The 24,486-nt window shown below is 45.4% G+C and overlaps 2 protein-coding genes across 7 annotated transcripts in view; one reads left to right on the top strand and one right to left on the bottom strand.

The window, feature by feature from the left end:
- The window catches only part of LOC136651361 (uncharacterized), a 16,258-nt gene extending 11,939 nt beyond the window's left edge, over positions 1-4,319 (top strand). For all 3 annotated transcript variants that reach the window (XM_066627662.1, XM_066627660.1, XM_066627661.1), the window contains 2 exons: positions 340-586; positions 1,047-4,319. In XM_066627662.1, the coding sequence (XP_066483759.1) occupies positions 340-586; positions 1,047-1,210 (411 nt within the window). In that variant the 3' untranslated portion in view covers positions 1,211-4,319. The remainder of the gene's footprint in view (positions 1-339; positions 587-1,046) is intronic.
- SP2 (Sp2 transcription factor) lies at positions 2,829-24,486 on the bottom strand. Of its 4 annotated transcripts, none has more exons than XM_066627655.1 (7): positions 24,414-24,486; positions 18,397-18,473; positions 13,378-14,340; positions 11,221-11,536; positions 8,283-8,457; positions 6,296-6,489; positions 2,829-5,388 (listed from the first exon to the last, which is right to left on the bottom strand). In XM_066627655.1, the coding sequence occupies exons 2-7, from the start codon at positions 18,457-18,459 to the stop codon at positions 5,288-5,290; spliced, it is 1,812 nt and encodes a 603-aa protein (XP_066483752.1). In that variant the 5' UTR covers positions 18,460-18,473; positions 24,414-24,486; the 3' UTR covers positions 2,829-5,287. The 4 variants fall into 4 exon arrangements, with proteins under 4 accessions (XP_066483752.1, XP_066483755.1, XP_066483753.1 ...); XM_066627658.1 differs by lacking the exon at positions 24,414-24,486 and adding an exon at positions 24,335-24,372; XM_066627656.1 differs by lacking the exon at positions 24,414-24,486 and adding an exon at positions 24,008-24,097.

Below are 24,486 nucleotides of genomic sequence, written 5' to 3'. Positions count from 1 at the left end.
CTAAAACTAAGCTTGGGTCTCCATACTCTAGCCCACAAGCTGGATCCGGTGAACCAAGAAAATCATCTCAGGCGGTGGTGAAGCTTTACTGTTCTGCCCTGCCACCTCCTGTCTTCGTGCCCGATTGTGCAGAAACTTGTACTGGGTGGCCGCTTCCCCTGGGGCGCAGAGCCTCCTGGGGCAATTGGAAGCGGCTGCACAGATTGGGCGCAAAGACTGGAGGTAGCAGGGCAAAATGGTAAGGCTTCACCACTGCCATTCCCGCAGGCCATAGTTTGGAGGCACATTTTAGACTAACGTAACATCTCTTTCTATCTCTCCCCATCCCTTCTTGGATAGGAAAATGGGAGAGTCAAGCTGGAATTGGTCCCCAACTCTCAAGTCTTCATCACTTATCACCAGTTGGAAGACCTGTCTCAGATATCCACTGACAAACCAGAGCTTATGACCAGACGTCTGTTGGATTACTTCTTCTCCCGGGAGACTCTTGCTCGATCTTCGGCTGCTGGGCTGCGCATCGCTCACAACAACATGACTATGGAGAAGCCCATCCCCTTGCCAGTTGCGGTGGTGAATGCTGTCAAAGGTATGAGGTGGAGGGACAGCAAGATTGGGTTATGTAGAGCAATGGTGGGAAGGTGATTGAGTGGGATGCTGCTTAATGGCTATGTAAAGTCTCTTGCGTTTCTGTCTGATTCAGAACCTTGTTTTACACAAACACATACCACTGACATCCTCTTGTTGTTTCAAATCACACAGGCTGAGCCCATACTTTCAAATGCACCTTTGCAAACTTAAGGCCTTTTTTTAAAAAAATAAAAAAACTAAGATTCCTAGGAAGTTGAATTTCAAACTCAGTGAGCAGGTGTATGTCACAATACAGTGGAAGCTCAGAACAACCACCCGTACTATAATATTTAGCTTCACTGTGCATTTCTTCTTGAAGAATTTAGACTTGAGCACACACAACTTTGACTTCCATTTTCAGTACGTCACTGTCCTAATTCTCTTGTCTTTGTTCTCTCACCATCCTTCACCCTGTCCAGAATACGTCACCAAAACTTGCAGGAGAAGCTGTAATTTCAATGCAGTGATCAACAGCAAATGTGGGACCTCTCGGAGGGCAGTTAAGAAAATGATCTTCCACGATAGTCAAAATGGACTGAACATCACTACAAGCAGGACTTGCCAAGAGCCCCTCAAAGGGTAGCAAAAAAGGACCATTTTGTATTACTGTCTTTTTTTAGATAGTAGGATGGAGAGGACACTGATGAGTTCCTGCCTGCCTAACCATATTGACAAATGGAGCCAGTTTCCTATGAGCTATCCTAGTTTGCAGTGGGTGGCTATGAAACACACTCATAAGCTCCCTTCTACAGAAGCAGATCATGGTCCATTTTCCCCATTACTATTTACTGCAGGAGTAGGCAAATTTTGGCTTAAGGGCCACTTCGGGGATATGGCAATTATGCAGAGGACTGTAATGCCTACTTATTACCATCATTTGATTCCAGCTCTGCAGAACTACATACCCCTGTGCCCTTCCTACCTTACCCCTATACACATGGCTGCTGTTTGTCTGTGCATGCATGAGAGGAAGAATTAAGACCAGATTGTTAGCCAGCTCCAGGTCTTGTTCCGCTCATCTCTGCTCTACTGGTTGCACTTCTCATGCAGTCTCATGCAGACCTTAGCAAGTTGGAATGTTTCCCAACACAACAGGCAGCCCAATCCTGAGCTTTCATCCCCTGACTTTCATCCCCCTTCTCCTGGGTAAGGGAAGCAGCCCTGCAATGGGACTACTCACTTTCACTTTACGGTAAAGGCGTTCGTGTAGGGCGCTGAGCCCCACATGAACGCCTTGGAACCAGTGGAGCAGAGCACCATGGGACCAGCGCCCATCCTGCCTGCCTACCCGGCACGCCTTTCACCTGCCCTCTCTCTGCCCTCCCCATACCTTCCCCGTCCCTGGAATGCCTCCTCCCCGCCTGTTTACTGTGCCATGGCTTGGCGGTCTGTGAGACCACCGAGCAGTGGAGGACGGGTGCCCGGCCAGCACTAGCCCAGCGCTGGGTTAGCACAGGCGCTGATCCGGCAGTAAGCCTCATAGATGTGCCTTATGGCACGTTTGCAGCAGTGCGCTCCAGTGGAAAGCCGGAGTGCCGAGCTCAGGATTGGGCTCTGAGATCCTTTTCACTGAGGAAGTGAAACTAGGATCTTCAACATGTACTCTACCACTAAGCTACAGTCCCTTCTCAAGTTTGGAGCAAGTAGAATGATCTCATTCTTTTGGATGCTTGGAGTGAAATACATCACCCTGGGTCAGTTTTTGGGTGGTGACTCCAATTATCATTTCTAAGGATGAGCGGCTGCCCATCTTAGCAAGCTACTGTAGTCTATTCTAACAGCTCTTCCAATGCCTCAGACTTTCCCTGCCCCGTAACTTGGGAACCCTTGAACTTGAGAAACCACTGCTTCAGTGCTTTCTATGTGCAAAGTACATGCCCTAAGTAACAGGCCTGCCCACTTGAAACCCAACCCACTCTCAGATATTTTTTTAAATATACCAGCAGTTCACACTCAAAACTTTTCACATCAAGCTAGACAAGATTCTTCAAGGTATGTAACTTGTCCATGACCCTCTTAAAAAAATTTTTTTTTACTGAGAAGGAAAATTAATGCAGGTACCACCTGTGGCATCTGAGCTTCTTTTTTGTTCCAAAATCTCCTATGAGCTGGGCTGTATCAGTCATCTCTGCCCCCACTTGCTGTAGCAAGATTATGCCAAGACATTAGCTTTTAATGAATGTTGTATTTCATAGTAAATAAGACAAGCCTCAAAAATGGAGTGCAATAATATGGGTTTATTTCTCCTGGCCCTTAAAACAACCTTTAAAAAAAGAAAAAAAAGATGGTGAAATAGATAGGACCTTGAGGGCTATTAGCTTCATAAGGGGAACAGGATCAAGTTTATTGCGAGCCCACACAGAAGAAGCTGGCTTCTTGGTAGACAGCTTATGCATATGCTACATAGGGCATAATCCAGGGGGACGTTTTCCTGTGCAAATACCCTTGTTATACCACTCATTTCAATGAAGCTCATGCAGGAGAACTTCCCCCTGGCTTGAACTTACAAGAAGTGTTTCTTAATGAGAATCCTGGAAACATAAGCAAGCTTTATACAGCCTGTGTGACATATGGGAAACAGGCAGTGGCAACTTGAAATTGCCTTTCCATGACCACTTAACTTTGCCAATGCTGCAACATGTAAAATCCATCAACATACTAAACATATTGATTACACCAGTACTGCACACTCCTGTATAGTATGTGGACCAGGCCAAAGTTTTGGGGTGTTTTCACGTGTGAAAAGCATTTTTCACACATTATTTGGATGCCTTTGTGAATAATATCACTATTCACAAAGTGGAAGAGGCACATATCTGAAAATCAGAATTTTGGTCAATTAAGTTTCTTATTTGCAAGACAAATGTGTTTGAGCAAGTCTCAATATAAGCCTGAAATGTGAAAAGGCCGGGGTGTGGTGAGTGGGTTCTATATGCCACTCTAGCAGTCTCCTGTACCACTTAGCAAGCTACCTAAATATGCCTATTCTCCACACTTAAAACAAAAAGGATCCTTTTGTTCCCAAACTGTAATTGGGTTTGCTTCCAACAACTAAATCTCTTTGTAAAGAAATGTGATTGTTTCTCCCCTTTTACCACTTCCGACTAGCTCCATTCTGGCCAGCTAAATTACATCAATAATAAAAACACAACATGGATTAGCCACTTTAAAAAAAATTACTTCAAGCAGTTACAACTAAAAAATAAAGTGGATTTTTTTTTAATTTAAAAGCTCAAAAATAACAAGCTGTATGTTTTTGAAACATGTAGGAAACACAACGCAATATATATAGTCTATGATACAATATACACTATAATACACAGAAAGGGCTGTTATGGAGGCATTATAAAAGGGAGGAGGAGGAAAAAAGGAAAGACACACCAGTTTGTTTGGAAAGAAAATCAATGACGCAAAAAGAACAAAAAGAGGAAGGGGGGAAAAATCAAATTTTTTGGAAAAACAATGCTTGCATTTGAGCACGGAGATTGTGTCAGGCAGGGTTTACAGAGCATACAACCTTGGACAGGTTTGCAGCCCAGTGCCCCAATGCAATGAAGATCTCTTTCCAGATGTGGATCTACAGCACCAGATGCACAGAAACCTGCGGAACCAGGCAAAGGTAGAACTGCATGCCACACAGTTGCCCATGCACCTGGGCAGGCTGTGTTCCCTGGATCAGGACACATGGCTGTGACCCAGCAGCTCTGGTATATGCATAGTGGTATACTCCAGCAGCTCTGGTATACGCATGGACCTTTTCCCACTCTCTCCTATGAAAAAAAAGTGCTGCTGCCATGAACACCCCAGAAGCCCCTGTTGTGTACAGAGATAATAACCGGTTCACAAGCCCATAAATGGCATGGCCTAGGTGTGTTAACTTTTGTGTTAGAACAGGGACTTTGGACTGCACATACTTCTTTAAACACAGGGCAAGATTTTGCTTTTGTTCTAAAAAGAATTTTTTAAAAAACCAAAAACTGCTCACAATACATAATTTGGAACTGGGGGGAAAAATAAGGCAACATTCTCCATAGAAAAAACAAGGGGCTTCCTAAGGAGTTTATATATAGATATATATATTTATAGATATTTATAATTTTAAATATAAAGTAGGAATGTGCTGGGAGGGATGCAGAGAGTCCCATTTTGGGTGGTGCCCCTATTTAAAAGTCCTTCCCCATTTAAAAGCTTCACAAGCTGGGAAGGGGGAGTCAAGACTACAAGTGGAGTACAGCTTCACTGGTGCTACTACCAAATGCACAAAGGGGCCCTCTCCTGCAGTGGAGTAGGGCATTTGCTTTGCTGCTCCCCAGGCTGGTGCACAGACAAGCTCTGCCTTCCTGTTCCCACTCCCTTCCCTAGGCTTTGTGCCTACTTCAGCCAATTCATTCGCAAGCATCATTGCTCCTTCATCCCAGGTTGGAAAATGCAGCATCTAAAGCACCTTTCCCAGAAGTTCCTAGAAGATGAAGACCATTTGATGGAAGGAACAGTGACGGTTATTCCCTTTCCTGCGCAGAACTGTCTGTGAAAGCAGATACCCCCAGTCAGAAGTGTTACTTGGGCATTTTTCTGTCCTTCGCAAAGCCCATTCTTCATGGCGAGGGGTCACCAACACCCCCACTGCTCCCCCACTTTTCTTCCCTGGTTGCATCCAGCACTACAAGTTCTTGGTGACCAGGTGAGTTTTATAGTGCTTCGTCAGGTGATCACTTCGAATGAAGCGTTTTTGGCACTGGGCACACTCAAAACGCTTGTCACCTGTCCAAAGGAGGAAACAAGAGCGCTGTTGAGCATGCATACACACAGGAGAGTTCAGACAACATATAAAGTCACCGGCAGGGTTCACTGCCACAAAAAAAAGTAACAGCCACTAGCTCAGAGGGAGGGTTCTTTAAAAAGGATTACACAAATTCATGAAGCTAGTGGAGCCTCCATGTCAAGAGGTTCTGAGTATTAGCTGGAGGGGAGGGGGAGAACACACCCAATGGGATACTGCCTTCATGCTTTCTTTCATGGAAAGAGGCAGGAATGCATGGGCCTCTCCACAGCCACTGTACAACCTGGGTTGTGCAAAGTCAACAGAAACCAGGGGTACTGATAACAGCAAGCTTGATATTTAACCAGAGTAGAACTAGGGGTGCAGCAAGAAATTATCTTGTGAGAAGCTGGTGCAAAGTGTTGGTGGTGAGTCTGTGGTCCATCAACTCACTGGGTGGCCTTGGGGAAGACACAGGCTCAGTTCTTTCCAAAGTGGTAAACGTCTGTCAGAGTTGCACCACTTCAGACTGCAGGTGGGAGCGTGCAAAACTAAATGCTTCTTACAAACCCAGCAGATCAAAGAGAAGCACATTAGGGAGACTGAGTCTAGCTTAACTTTCCCCCAACATGCTATTTTTTTATGCAGGTTTTTGTTTGTTTTTTTGTACAGGACAGCATGAGTACCTACCTGCTGCCTGAAGTGGTACAGCCCAGACACAATGAGAACTAGGCCACTTACATCTTACATCTAAACACCACCAGCAGGCCCTACATAGCTGTTCTAAGGATGAGTGAGATAACATACATGAAGCAATTTGCACAATTCTTTCACTATCCCATTACTATTCTTAGGGCAGTATAGAGCAGGAGTAGAGCAGGAAGCTGAAGAAGGAACGGAATGACCAACCTGTATGTGTTCGGGCATGCCGCTGCAGCTCATCGCTGCGCGTGAACCGCTTCCCGCAAAGGATCCAGTTGCAGACAAAAGGGCGCTCGCCCGTATGCAGTCGCACATGGGCCCGCAGCAGGGACGTCTTGCGGAAGGTCTTCCCACACTCAGGCACATGGCAAATATGCCTCTTCTTCCCCTGATCCCCCAACCTGGATCAAAAGAAAAAGGTGGTAGCCCAAGTACAGAAAGACACCAACTCCAAATGCGTTCAGAGACCTCATTGCTGATTCCCTCCGGTCCAGTTTGAGCAGCAGGATGATTGAAACAGCGAGTGCTATGTCCAAATCTGACAATACCTCATGATCTCTTGCACCCACTTCCAACAAGTGCTTCTACAAGGAGGTCTGGCAGGAGGTCTGGTCTAGAGGGTAGAGCCTCCGTCTGCCTGAAGATAACATCTACAAGGTCACCAGTTCGAGGCCACCGGCACCATGCGACCTTGGAGCAGCTGACAAGCTGAAGCCGAGCAATTCCATCTGCTCTGAGCGTGGGAGGATGGAGGCCAGAATGTGAAGCCAGATCGGAATGAAACACCTTGAATGTAGTTGTTCTTGAAAGAAAGAACCTTCTTTGAAATTGTAAAAATCCCTATTCGATAAGGGATTTAAATAAAAGCCTGCCTATGTAAACTGCCTTGAATAAATTCTTGAATAAAGACCAAGAAAGGCGGTATATAAATACCTATTATTGTTATTTATTATTATTACAAACATGTCTTTAGGCAGCAGGAGCCTATGAAATGCAAACTCCTTCCTTCGGTAGTGACTCAAGGAATGCCAATTTTTTCTCTGGAAGGCAGTGGTCATTCTGGCAGTCACCTGGAGCCTCCTTGGCACTTTCCTCAGTAATGACTCAGAGCTGCCTGAGTGATTATCCTGCAATCAACACCCTTCCTCTTGCAAGGCCTCCAGAAGCCTGACTAAGCTGGCAACAGCCTAGAGTTTTACACCACTGTCCCCAGCAATTACCCAAAACGTCTTCAGTTATCCTGACAGATAGCCCAGATACCATCACAGCAACAACCTCAGCAGCAGTAACCCCTCTTCCCAGAAAAGGTCCCCTCATCCTGCACAGCCAAAAATTTTATTTACAAGCAAAACTCGTAAATAAAAATAATTACAAGTTATGAACAGAAGTATGTACAACACACAAATATTCGGAGTATAAACTGAACAAGGCACAAACTTACACAATATACATGTTCTGCTGAAAGACTGAAGTACAGAAAATAAAACTGTACACTGAACTTAGAGGGGAAAAAACAAGAAATAGCAATAGCCCAGATTCAAAACAATTGTGTTACAAGCTACAAAGCAAGCCAGGATACCCTGTAAGCCAAGCATTTGAGTTTTATAGCAATACAAAAATCTGATTTGCGTTGTTCATCCCAGTCCGGCCACTTAACCTTCAAAAACCTACTTCCAGGACATTATACGAAGTAGTACAACATAAAACAAAATTTTATGGGCCGAATTTTCTATCATCCCTTGACAGCAGATATAAATACTCCAGTTAATGTACTGACATATTAGTACTTTTTCGAAATGATAAATACTCTGACACTTTAGTTGTGTAAAAGCTTTCCTAAGCTTAACAAACGCAGGAACTGCAAATACATGATTCCGTGCAGTAGATATAATACATTTGCGTTGCCTAAGGATAAAAACCACCCTCTGAAAACCTGCTGACAGAAACATGAATCCTTAGGTTTCTCTGATCAGCTTCTCACTGGTCATCTGAGCAATCATCTTTCCCACAGCTGGATGAATCAAAATTCGCTCCCACTCTCCATGTCACAAATGCCTTTAAAATAGCCTGTGAAACTTCAGATACCACCATCTTAAGGGCACCTAAAATTTTAGGAACTGGGGAAACTGTTCCCAGAGTAGTAATGTGTAGAGAAGCTGACCCTGTTTCGTTCCGGAAGCACTTCAGATGTTACCTTTTCTCCCCATCCTTGCAGTTGGGGCAAGTGCAAGCCATCCTCCGCCTCTTCTCCCCTGGCTGCAGGTCCCCCGAGAGCGCCTGTTCCATCTGGAGCTGGATCTGGGTGGGGCTCAGGCCACTAATGGTCAGGTTGTTTCCGGCAACATTTTGCACAGTCAACTGTTGCTGGCCTGCAGGAAGAGGGAGGAAGCAGCTGTGGTTCAGGACCTGCCTGCAGCTGAGACATATCCAGATTCAGCAGGGGGAAGGACCTGGGCACACCAACAAAGCTTCGTGCAAAGTCAAGATACCACATGCCCTGTACATTCGTTTACTTTCCCCTAAACATTTCCTCTGTTAGCATTTTAGGTGTCAGCACTGCACAGGACTCAGACAAATGACACTGAGTGCCAGTATTTAATTCCTGCTTGAGAACAATCACCAAAGATTTTTCAGCCCTTTATGGGAGGGGCCTCAAGCAAGATACAGGTTAAGTCTCATGTTCCAAGAAGTCACCTGCATGGCAAAAAATGCACTATAGCAAATAAATTTAATAAACAACATCTCTTTGCTCTGGTGATTTAAAAACAGCCTTGCTGACCTTTGTAATGCGCACAGAGGCAATTAGTCTCTTTCCAGGAGCTTGGGCTTTGCTAGGAGGCAACAATCCCTCCCTTCACCAGGAGCCTCAGCAAGGGGGAAAGAATGGAGAAGGTGATAATCACTGCCATTTAGCCTTCTTTCACATGCTCAGGGGGAAGGGAGGAGTGAAGCCTGCAGAGAGAATGATTGAAGGATTGTCAGCTGGCTGCCCTCTCTGGCATTATTAAATTTTCCTTTAAAGGGCCCCTCTCATCAGCTCTGAGATAGAAAAATCTGTGGATCCTTCAGTTATACCTGTAATCACTTGTATGACTGTCTCTCTGCAACAGTAAAAAGCATTTTTTAAACTGCGATTTTAAAGGGGTGCATTTTTCTCCTTCTCCAGGGATCAGCACAATCCTTCTCATTTGCAGGGGCCATTTGTGTTGAGTCAAATCCGTGTATAACAAGGCTGGACCTGTATCTTGTTCTTGGAGTTAATTTCTCTGTGCATCAATTCTTCACAGCCTTCATCTCATTTCCTCCCATTAAACTCCCCCTCCCCAACATCACGAGAGGCAAGCCTCTCACAGAGCTCTCAGCAGGCTTCTACATTTTCACTTGCCACAGTGAGCGTGCCGCTGCCCTCTGGCGAGAGTGACGCTCACTCCAGAGGAAGGGTGGGTCTGATGGTATGCTGCATCTGAGAGAGATGCTCCTCACAAGTGCAGCAGCCAAAGGGGTTCTATTTCTCCTCTCCAGGCCAGAGCTACAGGGGTGAGATAATGTGCTTCCATCAGGTCGCTGCATTTGCAATGAGCACCTTGCCCTGGAACCCCAAGGTGAGAAGAATGCCATGGCACCATCACAATGGCGTATGCCAATAATCAACCTTGAAAAGCCAGGAGAGATCATGCACACAGTTGGGATATGTACTAAGATGCCCCTTGACAGATGCCAAAAAGCACACTTGAGTAATACCATCATTCCTCTCTCAGTGGCAAAAAGATCAAAAGCAGGTGCCACAAAAGTCTTTTGGGCCTGCAAAAAAATCACTGCTTTGGCTAGGTCAGTGGTTCTCAAACTGGTGGGTCATGACCCACTTGTTTTCCCCACCCCTTTAAGGGGTGGGGGAGGAGTGAGGGGGTGCTTTTACTTATTGCGGGCTTGGGCAAGCAGCAGGAGATGTGGGAAGCGTTGAACAGCCCTTCACAGGAAAGTTGAGAAACAGCATGTGCAAACCACCTCCTGGCTGTGGCGTGAAATCAGAAGTGGTTTGCGCACACTGTTTCTTAACATTCCAAGTCTTGGGGAGCCCTGTGGGGCTCCCTGCACCTCCTGCTACTTGCCCAAGCCCACAGTAAGTAAAAGTACCCCCCTTAGCGACAAGATCCTGGGGATTACGCAACTGCCCTCGACCCTCCCCCACAAAGACTTACTTAGGGAGTAAATCTCCCTGAAAGTTTGAGACCCACTGGGCTAGGCGATATGGCCACACACCCATTTATTCAGACAGCAACTGCAGCTCATCTCGGATAAGAAGGCGAGTGACTTAACACACTAGCAATTTTGAACCTCCCCAGAAAGTGCCCTCACCTCCTCCCTAAGGGCCCAATCCTATCCAATTTTCCAGCGCTGACGCAGCAATGTCAACAGGGTGTGTGCTGCATCCTGTGGTGGAAAGGCAGTCACTGAGGCCTCCTCAAGGCAAGAGTACATTTGTTCCCTTACCTTGGGGCTGCATTGCAGCAGCATCAGCACTGGAAAGTTGGGTAGGATTGGACCTTAAGAATGCTAGAAAGCTAGAAACAACAAAATGACTGCAAGAGGGTTATCAACCAAGAAGAGCTCCCTGTTCTACACACTTTTCTGCCATGGTATTAATATATGCACAATCAACTGATAGGAGCTGTATAGAACAGAAAGAATGCAGCCCGATCTTAAGCAGGTATACTTGGAACTAAGTCCCATTTTACCAAATGGAACATACATTTCAGTAAGTATGCTTAGGACTGTGGTATTCCAATGACACTGCTTGCTCCCCAAGTTTCTCTGTCATCTTTCTGAATTTTCTCAATTATCTCACTGCACAGAACAGGCTAGCAAATTTTTTTTTGCAGTCCCTGACCTTATCCCACCACTACCACCAACCCTCTGGTCTCCATGCTTTTGCTATTTTCCCTGAGGTCCTCCAACAAAGCAAGCCTATGCATGCCTACCCAGAAGTGCGCTCCACTGATTTAAATGGGACCTACTCCCATGTTAAGTATTCATAGGATTGCAGTTTTTAAGAGAGGAAAACCATTCAGGTGGCCTTTCCATCACATACCCACACTCCACTCATCACAGGGTCATGACATCACATATCCCACCTCCAGTATTGGTGATGGTGACAGGAACGCCTTGGACTTGCACCCCATTGATGCTGATGGTCTGCATTGCCTGTGCAGCAGCAGCAAGCTGAGCTGCATTGAGGCTGATGATGCCTCCAGCAGGAGCAATCTTTGGCAGGGCACGTTCTTTGCGAGCCCCTGTCTTTTTGGTACTTCCTCCCACCTGCGAACTGCGAGGGGCAGGACTGCTACAGGAAATGGCAGAGGAGGCAGTGGGGGAAGGGGCCACAGTGACACCTGGAGCTTCTTGGAGTAGCACTGATTGTAGCTCACCGGAAGGCGTCTTGAAGTAAACCTAAAAGAATGGTAGAAAACAGGCATGCAGTGCACAGCATCCCACTTGCATCGGTGGTGTCACTGTTAAGCTTTTATAGCTTTCCTGAAAACTGAACACCATAGTCAAGTGTGGTGCTTTCCCCGAATATAAACCCAGCCAATCTACAGAAAAGCAGCTTCTCATCACCTTTTTAATCACTTTTCCCAATATGGGTAGTGTCATTCAGTCCCAACCTCCTTCAATTATCCCTTGCCAATCACCAAGTGAATCATCATGCTCATTTCTGCTTCCATAAAACCATCTGTCATCACTCCGCATTTGGTAATTTCAGAAACGTATTTAAATTTCTCAATTTCAAAATGAATAAATGATCAATGGGTCTGCATCCAGAAAGAGAAAGAAAAAGCAAAAAGCTGCCCAAAAGCAGAAACAGAGCCTACTACCTAAGCCTAGGGAACATGGGAGTCCCTAGGGTATACCCATAAGTAAACTGCAACTGTTACAGGAAAATCCCCCCCCCCCATTTTATTGTATTTCTGGTTATGCTACTTTGGCATCAAGAACAGGCCTTCATATATGGATGCCAGCAGGCAAAATGAAATATTCTCCCAGAAAACACTGGCCTACAGGCCTCGTTCCCACTTTGGTCAAGCTCAAGACTCTTGGTTTGTTTGTATTCCCTTTTCTCCCCTCACAATCACACATCCTGGAAGGAGACTGATAATCCTACGTTGTATCTCTAGCTGAATAAAACTCAGTAATCCTGTCGGACAGTTTTCCATGGTATCCTCAGTTTGTGTTTGCTTTCCTGAATGCAATTCCAGTAACTTCTGTATTTTGTACCAGAACATTGGATTATACCTGTATTTTGCATTAACTTAGGTAAAGCTCACTTTAAGTTACCAGACATCCTCTGGCACCAAAGAGCTAATCTGTATTTTAGCTGACACTGCTAGCCCTGTTTACCTGCATCCTGGTTAAGAGGAATTCCCTTCATTCATACCCAAGTTACCTATTGAAACATTAAAAGCAAACACCCTAAGTTACACATTTATCCCCCAAGCATTCTGCTTACATGTAAGTAACTTTTCAATATCCTTAAATACTAAGAAGGTTTGACTAGCAAATGGTCACTCTCTGGAGTGTCCACACATGCTGCTCACAGAAACTGCTGCTCATAGACCAGACGCCCAGACAGATAGCTATGTCTTGCACTTTGAACTCTTTCTCGTCCCTCACCCCCTTTTTCCCTTCTCTTCCCATTTTTAGTTAGCAGCTGGGGCTAACAGAGAAGGAATTCCTGTAATCCTTCCCTACTATTCCCCTTTTTCTGATTTCTTCAGATGCACCAAATACACTCACACAACACTGCACTCACCACTATAGAACACTTTGGTTAAGGCATTACAAAAGTCCTTTACTGATTCTTTTGGATAGTTATTTTGTGTCCCTTTTAATAAAGCTGTAATCATTTATTGGAATATTTCTCTCAGTCTCTTCTTTAAGTAAAAGGAATTTCTGCAGGACACTGGTTTGCATCCAGTCTTAAGGTCCCAATGTTCCAATAAAGCAGGTGTACTCATTCCCCTAAATAACTAAACCAGGCTCTTTTGGTAACACAACCTCTCAACTATGGCAGACCCTACCATAGAAATTTGTCTTAATATGCAAATTGAAAATTACTGATCAGGGTTGTGCAGTGCCAAGTCATCTGGAATTTTTTAATGGGGGTTAGAAATGCAAACTAAAATGTAATAGTACATTATGCACCCTGTGGGGTATTACATGGGATTTTCTCAAGAACCATTTCAGCCCAGATTTCCAGGCATGCCTCCACCTGCACTGGAAATCCTAAATACCTGTGTGGGAGTTGGCTCAGTTGTCTGGATCTGGAAATTCTGTGGGGACTTCTGAGGGACCGTTGGGAGTGTGGCTGAAGCTGCCTGGACGACCCTCAGGGCTTGCTGGGGGATCTGAACCACTTGCTGTTCTGGTTTGGGTTGGACCACTTGCACCTGTTGGACCACTGCTGGCTGGCCAGAGCCAGGACTCTGCACAATCAACAGATTGCTCCCAGCTTGGATGATGTTATCGGCCGTGGTCTCTATTAAGACGGTCTCCACCTGCTCTGTCACAGCCATAGCAGTTGTCTGGGTCGGTGACATCACTTTCTTCCGGGTCTTTTTGCTTGGCTTTGAAGGACTCTCTGGGACAACCTGAGTCTGAGCAGTGGTGTCCCCGGCACTCACTAGATTGCTCACAGGTAGAGTAAGGGTGACGTTACCACTAGCGCCAGTTAATTTGACAACGTTGCTTGCGTTATGGACAGCTGTTGGTGGGGTCTTGTGAGCTGGTGCTGGTTTGATTGGCACAGGCTTATGAGCAGAGGAAGAAGATGACGAAGAGGAGGAAGGGGTGATTGTACTCGGAATAATCTGTATTTGGTTGGCCAAATTCTGCTGTACTTGAATGGTCTGCCCAGATGCCGTCTGGATCTGTGGAACTGCCTGGTAGTGGATACTGGCAGGTGAGCGGGCTCCTTTATTGATCACAGCTGGGTTCTGGATCGTGAACACTAGCTGCCCACTGGGATAGGATGTCCCCAGCTGAGATCCCTGAATTTGGAAGACGTTGCCTTTCGACGACAAAATCCCAATGCTGTTCTTGTTGGAACTCAGTGGGAGAGGAGCAGGCTTGATTGGAACCAGTTTCCGAGGTGTGGGTTGAGGAGGGGCAGGAGAGGCGACTGCTGCTTCTACAGCTGGAGGGCCAATTTTACTACATGTGGCTGCGAGCAGGGCTAGTGGAGACGGCTGAGAATCCTACATGAAGTGGAAGGAGACAGGAATAAAAACATGTTAGATGTAGGCTGGTAGACAAACAGATTTCCCCCCCCAATTCAGCATAGTATAGCTGGAGAGGAGGGAAGCCCAATGCGTGGACACCATGTAAGATTTCTGCAGTTCTGAGACTCAGGCACAACATCTCAACCTCAAACTAGTACATTCTGCAAGCCTAGTGTGCTTTCAACATAAACAATAATACTTAGAATAGTTTTTGAGCATACATAGTGTCCTACATACATTGTCCCACAATCCTGACACATAATGCCGTACAGCAGGCCAGCGTTATTATCCCCCACATTGAAAGTAGGAAAATTCTCACTCTCTCTTTGATGATACAATGATTACAGTATTTCTCTTGCTTTATGAGATCTGTGCAAGGCCCAAACAGAACAGAATAAGAATTTGCTGTGCCAATTTCGCTCCACCCCCGCAGATCATCACATGAAAACAAAAATCACATGAAGATACTCAGGAATGTCACTGGACTCTCCTTGCTGAAGCACTAGATGATTCTCCATTGTGGCTGGGAAGCGAAAGAGCAGAAGGAATCCTGCATGTTCTCACACACACACACGCACAATGAAGGCAGGTGCTTAAAAAAAAATTCTCACTCATGTAAATTGGGATTTCCCATCCTGCAAGCCCCAATACTCACATGAAATAAAATCTGAAACATGGAAGTGCATTAATGGAAGCGCAATTGAGGATAAAATTGAAAGGAGGGAAGAGAAAGAGAAGAAAAACAATGGGGGGGGTAGAAAGGAAAGAAAAAAGATAAAAGCAAATTCAAGCATCATACAAGGAAAAAATTAACAGTACATCAGAATGGTGAAAGCAAATTTAATGCCATTTCATCTCAAAAGATAAAAAGTGTTGAGTCCTCTGTTAGGCCACCAGGATTTAGCATACACTGCATTTAAGGAATTTTTTAAAGATATTAGCTCAAATCTCTAAGCTTCTGGGCCCTTGTACAAAGGCAGTGCAGATTCCACAGCAACAGTACTGGGGGGAGAAGATGTCTACCTAAATATGTGTATTTCTGTTTCAATTTCCTGTTCCAAAAATCCCACAGAGAAGCTAATGTGGTGTTTCTCAACCAGGGGTAGTTGTACCACTGGTAATACTTGAGGTGGTGTTTAGTGATACATGTGGGACCCCCAGACCCCTGCCACCTGCGAAACCAACAAAGCAACACAACAAGCAGTAATAGGAGGCTCAGCTTGGTGGGCAGAGCCCCAATGTGCACTTTTTGCACACTCAAAAAGCATTCCTGGCCACCCTAAACCTCTTACCTCTGGTATTTGTTGCGTTGCGTCTGGACTCCCAATCCAGAAGTAACTGGTGATGACACCATTGCCAGTTACTTCCAGTGGTACTTCCGAGGTACAACTTGAACCTTGTACAAGGTACACCTTGTAAAGTGGTACAGCAGGGAACCAACACTGAGAAACACTGATCTAATGCATCCATTTCTAACATACACTGGAGGACTGAACAAATCACTTAAATGTTTAACTATTTCAGTATCTTCTTACTATAGCCAATTCCATGAAACTGTTATTCTGTTACTTTAAACACCAAAAGGAAACCAAATGGTTGCCACTTTCCTCACAGATACCCATTAAACATCTTCATATTTATTTTCAATGAGGAAAATGTATACCTAATAAAAACCTTTTTACCTACTCCTCTCCTTGCAATCTAGGGAAGGAGAAGGCACTTGGGCCAATCACTGGTTTACTGAGGCAGCAGAGGCATCTCCATGCCAATAAAAAGCTGGCATATAATAGAAAATGGTCTAAGCTTTGCCTTCTCCCTAATATGTTTTCTGCATAGAAGCCATTTTTTAAACATACAAGAGTATTCACAAATACAATCCTAAGTGGGTACCATCCCAAATACTTTTTCTGAACATGTAAGTCAGCTCTGGAAGAATAATGAAAGGCTCTACTTCCACCCAGCCTTTCAATGCTGACCAAGCCCCCAATTTTGGTGGGGTGAATTCCGGTTCTCAGACTTGTACTTAAACACCTTCCTGATCACCAATGGTAAGAGAAGGTTGTTTCCATATAAGCAAGTTGCCACAGTAGGACTTTTTCCTTTCTTTCACTTCCTTTTTAAAAACAAAAACAAATTTTCATGCTGTGCCTTTGTGGGTAGTGGCAACTTCAGCAGCACCGATAATGTTCCTGCAGGCAAATTTTTTGCTATAGTGTAAAGGCAGAGCACCGCTGGCAAGAAGAAGGCAATGAAGAAAGGAGGGGGAGCTAGCAATGCTGATGCAGCCACTTTTGCTTCTCAAAGTCAAGCCTTTTCAGTAGTTGGTGTTGGAGAAGCACCAGGGGGAAAAAAGAGAAAGAGTGAGCCTGACAGGGGAAGTATCCTCCCTTCTCCCAACATCAGGAACATCAGACTGCTGCTGCTGTTTTGGCAAGGCCCTGGGGCCTGAGCAGTTGCCTGCCTGCTCATTCATGCCCCTTTTGCTGCTGGGTTTGTGTTGCTGCTCATGTTCAGTCTGCATTGATGCAAAGGAAGTGTAAAAGGAAGGGGGGGGGAGGTGTTTGGGCTTCCCATCAGCCCAATAGAGTCCTGCCAGAAGAGCTTCATGAGATCTCTTTGCAGCCCAGGGAGTAGCCTTTGCTGACCTGCGATGGCAGGGGGCAGAGAAAAAGTTCAGCAAGAGAAGCCTGACTCTACCCACCACCAGCAACAGCTTGCAGCACTCCTGGTATCCTTTATCATCCTCTACAAGGGAGTTGGGAACACTGTTAACTGAGGAAAGGAGAGGCTATGGAAGGCAGCAATGCAATCCCCAGGAGTGTGCTGCTGCCAGGGATGGGAGGGGGGTTTTTTACATGTAAAAAAGTGGGCACTTATAGTTTCATGACAAAAACCGGAATTGCCCCCCCTTTTCTTTTTTAGTTGTTTGGAGGTGCGGGGAGCCCTGCAGAGGGCTCTGCAGACCAGCCAGGATGGTGCTGGCTGCCGGCAAGTAAAAAAAAACAAAACCCTTCCATCCCCAGCAGCAGCGTTATCCTGTGGATCGTGTTGCTGCCTTCCCCCCCTCCCTGCCCCTTAAAGGAGCAGGGACAAGTGCTTTCCTGGCTGGTGGATCACAACCCACCAGTTTGGGAACCAGAAGTCCTGAGTGAGAAGTGCTAGCTAAAAAGATTCAATAGTACAATCCTAGGCATCTACTCATCAGAAAGCTCTACTTTCAGAGAATTTTTTTAAAAATAAAGGTGCTATCTTTACTTAAGTTGTTTTAATCAATGCAGTGTACAAACAAATCAACAGTCCCTGTTACAAACACGGGGGGGGGGGTGCTTCAGTCCAGCCTCAAAGTTCAAAGCAACTAAAAACAGAAAAAATATTTCTTACAGACAAATCCTTTTCTAAAAAGTCACATTGCATAACCACAGCACTGGTATCCCAGGACAAACTGATTACCAGTGCTGCATGCAGAGTCTTATAGTGCAATTCTTTGTAAGTCTATTCAGAAGCAATTCAGACTGACTCCCAGGTATGGGTGGATAAAGGATGCTGGGGATACATTTATAAAGGATGCTGAGCTCCAGTTTTGTTGGAAGTTTCTCCTCTCTCATTCACCACATGTACAGGCAAAATTATGGTCACTAATTGGCAAGAGTAGGATATTTAAAACCACCAGAGTTGAGCCCTCCAATTAGAACAGACGCTATTGAGATCTGGTTGACATCAGCAACATGCACACTAGTTTAGAGAAGCTTATTGAATGCACACACATGTACCCAACCACTTTTTTCTTTGTAGCTCTTAAACAGTAGAACTCCTGTCTACAGTTCTGTTCTGTCCATTAGCAAGCTAGTAACTTTTGTGGGCCTAATTACAAGGCTGGAGGTGCTAGTCCTATAGGCGATCATCTCCCGTCTTCTTTCCTAACTTGTGGACAGGCAGGATTTGCCTTCAATAGAGTATTTTATACATAAGCCCAAGCGTTCACACTATCTTCATACAGCACGACTACTAAGTCACACACATGTAGACACTCACTTGAGTGGTTGAGGCAGCAGGCTGTAAGTATTCGCTGGGGCTCACAGCAGCAGTGGCGGCCATACTGCCCTCTGGATCTGCAAGAAGGAAACATGTCTAATTAACTGGAATAGTTTTCTATGTCTTCATCACTATCGCTAAGACTTGGGTAAAAAGAAACAAGAAAAGGAACTGATACTGAACTGAAAGTAAATTTAATTTTTAATCTCAGCTAAGATTCGAAGACCAAAAAACTGAATAAAAGAACAGTTCACATAAAATGGAAGTCTAGTTGCAAATCGCATGGGATTACACGAAAAATATAAATACTGCCCAGGCTGGAAAAAGGTTCACATTGTACTGTACTGACGAAGCCATTTGGTGATAACACCATATAAATAAATAAATGCCAAAGAGAGAGCTTATTTAATAGAGTCACGTAGTTAATGTTGTTTTGTCATTCCTTTATTTGATTAAATGTTGCTTGGAAAAATGTCAAACATTTTAAGGCGAGGGGAAGAAAGGTAAACAAAAGCAAGCGCTGACTTTTTGCAATTCATTTACTGGCTAAAAGCCAGGCAGTTCATTATTGTTGGGTATTCTATCTTACCCATGAGCCTCAAAGGAAAAAAAAGTTAGGTTATTGTCAATGGTCCCAGAAGAGCAATAGGTTCACATTCTCCATCTTCACTTTCACGTTTTATGTTAACCTAACCACAGATCCGTAAGTCATCAGATCTTTGAGGACTGTGGTTCATGAATTACTCCAGGATCAAACTGTGGTTTCAGATCCTGGTTTGTCTGAATAAACCATAAAACCAACCACAGTTCACCAAGTTTGGACAACATATGAAAGCATGGTTAGTTAACATCAAGAAGAGAACACTTCAATCCACTTGAACAAGAAGTGGCATGGGGAAGACACAAGGCTACAGCCCTCCCTGGTTCCTTTTCAATCAATGGAACCAGGTGATCCTCTGGTGTTTCTCTGGTTCAGGTGATCCTCTGAAACTGACCAAAGTTTCTTGCCCTCAGGGTTGCAGCACAGAACAAGATAAACATCTCACCTCATTATTATGACAGAGACAAGCTTCCTCCTTCTGCCACTGTCTTGGCATTGAGCATGATTTTTTCTTCCCCCTGCCTATCCTGAAAGGTTACTGGACCTTAACTGATAAAAGGATCCAAGACCTGCAGTTACTCATTCACTGCTGAGCTGCATACAAACTGTCAAGTTCCCACAACCCACTGAGACCGGGAGGAGAAAACAGCCAAACAGAAACTCATCCTTGTGCTGCCTTCCACTGGCTCTTGGTAAAATGAGTAGGCTCACGCAGCTTGGCAGTGCAGGTGAATTTATTACTCTGGTCCCTTTTAATTATAACTAGTCACCCCAGACAAGCATTAAACTACAAATCTCTTTCAAGGCACTTCACAGCTCTTATCTCATTTATAGTGAAAATAAGCCTGTCATATAGGCAAGGCTGATAGCAAGAAGTGTGTCCAGAGCAAGCAGAAAAGCAGTCACTCTCATTTCTGCATGTTAGGAGAACAAGAGTGAAAACAAACTCCCCAAACAGAAAGGGCCAGTTCACACAATCAGTTCCAGGACTTGTTGCAGTAAGTATCATAGTTGGACAGGTCTCCCCCACCAACAAAGAACACACACGATCACAGTGGCCCCAAAAGCTTCTCTATGCAGACCAACGACAAAAACCTACTTAGTCCTCTAGCCTCCATGGCTGCTTCTACACCAGCAGACTAAGTGCAAAGTTTTCTGTTCTGATGGTTCTGCTAATAGCATGGACAGCATTCCAGACAAACCCATACAAGCTAAATTCCCAAAAGAACCAGGCATCACTATGCTGAACACACTATCAGAAGTGCCAAAGAGAAGCCTTTAAATGGATGCAAACATTAAGGTTGCACCAATCATAGTGGTAAGGGGTTCTATCTCTTACAAAAAAGGTCTCACAAAAATACATCAAGAATAACGGATAACAAGTTGAAATGGGCTCACTCTAACAAGAAAACCATTGCATAGTTTATTTTGAGTCATCACTTTATGTTTGTGAAGTTGTTTTATTGGTTTCTTTACTGCTTCATGCTTATTATTATCTGGATTGTACAACATGCAGCTATAGACAGAGTCTACTAGTATGGGAAAGACAGCTCTACTAATGGGAAAAGTTACCTTGTTTGCACTACACTGAGTATATGTGCCTGAACTTTGTTGCCTTGGGGGGGGGGGGAATGTGGAATAAGAAAGCTTGAAAAGGCCCAACTTCATTGCCATCTGAAAACGAACAGAGAACATTAGTATAGTTCTCAGTCTGGGACAAGGTAATTCTGCAGTGCTGGTAACACAGGTCTACAAAATTGAGGGTCAGAAAAGTTTTTCCCAAACTTTATGGTGGTTTGATATGAATTTGGGGTGCCGATTCCAAAAATGGCATCCGTTTTGCCCTATTATGTCTAGTTTTGGAGATATAGTATAGCCTCATTAGTGAATGGTTCAAGCAGCTTCCTTATGAGGAAGACATGGTGTAGGCTTTCTCATGAGGAAGCTGCCTGAGCCAATCACTAAAGAGACTATGCCATGTCTACAAAACTAGACATGATAGTGCAAAACGGATGCCATTTTTGGAATCGTATATTTGGAACCCCAAATATACCCAGGAAAGGGTGTAACATTTAAGGAAGCAAAATACGTGTTGGCCTGTCCAAAGCAAATCCAAATTTAAAAGGGCCATGATCAGGTTAACAAGTCTTCAGCTTCCTTCTATGTAAAACTTTCAAGACATTGGAAAAAACATTGGAAAGACATTGGACATTGTTTAAGACATTGGAAAAAAAATATCATAGCAGATCTTGAGACCAAATACAGAAATGTGATGGATTGAAATAGGATACATGACTTTTCCCAGCAGCATTTGTGCATGCAAGACCATGGTGACAGTTTCTTTTCCTCTTTGTTCTGGTTAAGCAATGGAAATACTGGTCAGCAGATGCTCTTTGAGCACTGCAGAAACTGGTGTTTCCGCTTTCAGACAGAATAAAACAAGAAAAATTGAACTAGCAGGCTCTGAACCAAGTTGCCAGCGAGTCCACTTCCCAGATGCAGTTCCAGGGCTATCTTGGAGTAGGATCCACCATGCAACAGCCCAGACACACACCACACAGTGATGTACACACATCCAAATCAAAATATGCAGTGCCACAAGTTGAAACAAGAGAGGTTTTATCATCATCATCTTTTACATGCCAGAGCTTCCAACACGATTAAAGGGGGAATTTGGTAAAACTACCCAACATTCAAGCAATGGCTCAAGGATCTTTTTATGCTTATTCAAGAGGGAAAACACACAGCTATGCACTCCAGATCATCATTGCTGTACTTAAGTCTCACTGATTTCAGCAGGGACAAATTCCCAAAGGGAACCAGTATTAGCATCTTGCAAGAAAAACAGGAGTCCCAGGGCAACATAAAAGAGCAGTTTCCTATCAAGGGCTCCCCTGGATCCTGGGAATTGTGGCAGCAGGCTGGTCCCCAGGCTCTTGCTCCTGCCCAAGGTGTGAGATAAGCATGAAGATCAATATCCACTTGGGCTCCTACATCAGCAATAGTGTCAGGGAGACAGACAAGTGATCACAGCAGGACTACGCTGCTCTAAAACAATGTTTTATAATGGGGGGGGAAGAGTCTGCAGACATGTTGTAAAGAGCCATTGTGAAGTATTCGTCCTTCACAGTTCCTGATCTCCTCAGTTAAATGAATCAATTAAAATGATCTTCCTTCTCCTCCTCTTACAAGAACCCTCCATCAGTTACATTCAATAACCAAATACCCCTTTCTGTGCCCACGTCCCTCACCAATTCATTCTCACAACCAAGTACACGTTTCTGCATAATGCTCATTCCTCTGCTATCTACACTTACCTCACTTTTCCCTACCCTTGGCGTCTTGGTGACCCAACATGCTCCTCCACCTCCAAGGTTCAAACACCCACCATCTTGCCCACCAAGTAATCTATGCCTATTCTAATGACGTGCAGTCACTCACTTCTCACTACCCATTGCATTACATCCACTGTGTTCTCCAGCCACTGCCCACTCCTCTTTTCCCCCCACAGACTCCAACATCTATCAGTGTTTTTCAGCCTTGGGATCAAAACCCCAATGGGGTCACACAGCCTCAGTTGTGGAGTCATGGCAATTTATGGGAATAAAAAAGGTTAAAGACCACTGGAATAGAGCACCACTGGGTAAAGGGGGAGGAGGCCTCTGGGGTACCCCTTAAGGTACTACGAGACTGTGTCCCAGTCTTGCTCAGGTTCCTAGCAATTGCGCTGAAATTGCTTTCACTAATGCCAAAATAGTTTTCACTAGTGCTTCATGGTTAAATTCTTCTACCCTCTCTAATAAGAATATTTGGTTACAGCAAACAGTGCTGGGAGGCTGTTGCAGGGAGTGGGTGGCAATGAGGGCAGGGGTGGGAGGATAGGGTGGGGGGGCGGATTGTTGGTGGGTCCCTAGTCTCAGACTGTATATATTTATTGGGGTTATGGCATGAAAAAGGTTGAAGACCACTAGACAAAAGCAGCACCAGATAAAAGGGGGGGAGACCTCTGTGTACCCCTTCAAGGTACTTGCAGACTGTGTCCCAGTCTTGCTCAGGTTCTTTGTATTGTACTAAAGTAGCTTCCACTAGTTCCAGGCTTCCTGGTAACTTTTTCTGCCCTCTAATAAGAATATTTGACTACAGTAAACAGTGCGGGGGGGGGGGGGGCATTAAGGGAGTGGGGAGTGGGTGGCAGTAGGGGTGGGAGGATAGAGTGGGGCGGCAATTGATGGTGGGTCATCACCATCACCACATGCTATGTGGGGGTGGCAGGTGAGGCACAACTGCCCCATCGTAGTCCAGATTAAAGCACCACAGTTGCCCTGCCAGCTTACACCCAAGGATGCAGGTGTAAGGAGAGCCTCCTTGGGTGTAAGGAGCAGCAGGACGTGTAGGGCAGCTGCATTTCTGCCTCACCTGCTGCCCCCTGCACCACACATCCCTGGTGCAAGTATATATGTGTGTGTGGATATAGGGGCCATGGCTATATAGGTGTTATGGCACGTAAAAGGTTGAAGACAGATCTGCCACAACCAAACACACTACAAACTGAACATAAACTTTTAACTATGCCAACCTATGGCTACAGTTCTACCCAGTTTCCTGGGAATAAGCCCCATTGACCGTAAAGGGACTTACTTCTGAGTAGACATGCCTAAGGCAGGGCTCTGGGGCCGCAACTATACCCACACTTTCCTGAGAGTAAGCCCCATTGACCGTAAAGGGACTTACTTTTGAGTAGACATGCCTAAGGCATGGCTCTGGGGCCACAACTATACCCACACTTTCCTGAGAGTAAGCCCCATTGACGGTAAAGGGACTTACTTCTGAGTAGACATGCCTAAGGCATGGCTCTGGGGCTGCAACCCTACCCACACTTTCCTAGGAGTAAGCCCCATTGACTGTAAAGGAACTTACTTCTGAGTAGACATGCCTAAGATAGGGCTCTGGCGCTGCAACCCTACCCACACTTTCCTGGGAGTAAGCCCCATTAACTGTAAAGGGACTTACTTCTGAGTAGACATGCCTGAGCTGATGCAACTTCCCCCCAGGCTGCTGTTCAAGCCACTAAAACGCAGAGCACCTGCTGCTCCCTGGCCCAGGTGCTCCCCCGCCCCCTTCCACATGCCCTTTGACCCCTACAACTGGCCAATCAACACAAGCCCCCTTCTGCCTGCCCCCCGCTTATTCTGATGGGTACCCCAGGGAGGCGGGATCTCCCGTTAGCCCCGCCCCCTTCCGGTCCCAGATGCTTCGGCCCCGCTTGCGCGCGCTCGGCCCCACCTCTCCCGAGGTTTCCCCTCCCACCTCACAGACCCCTCCTCCTCCCGCCCTCACCAGCCAGCCGGCCGCCGTCTCTTGGGTCTTCCTCCCGCTGCTCCGCCGGCCGCACCCGCACCCCCCCGGGCTCACTCACCGGCTGGAAGGAGGAGGCGGCGGTGGCTCGAGCCCCCCTCACGGCGCCATCTTCCTCCTCCTCAGCAGCCCGG

This window comes from Tiliqua scincoides, chromosome 5 (assembly GCF_035046505.1).
Source record: "Tiliqua scincoides isolate rTilSci1 chromosome 5, rTilSci1.hap2, whole genome shotgun sequence".
Taxonomy (NCBI): Eukaryota; Metazoa; Chordata; class Lepidosauria; order Squamata; family Scincidae; genus Tiliqua; species Tiliqua scincoides.
This window is presented reverse-complemented; position numbering and strand designations above follow the sequence as displayed.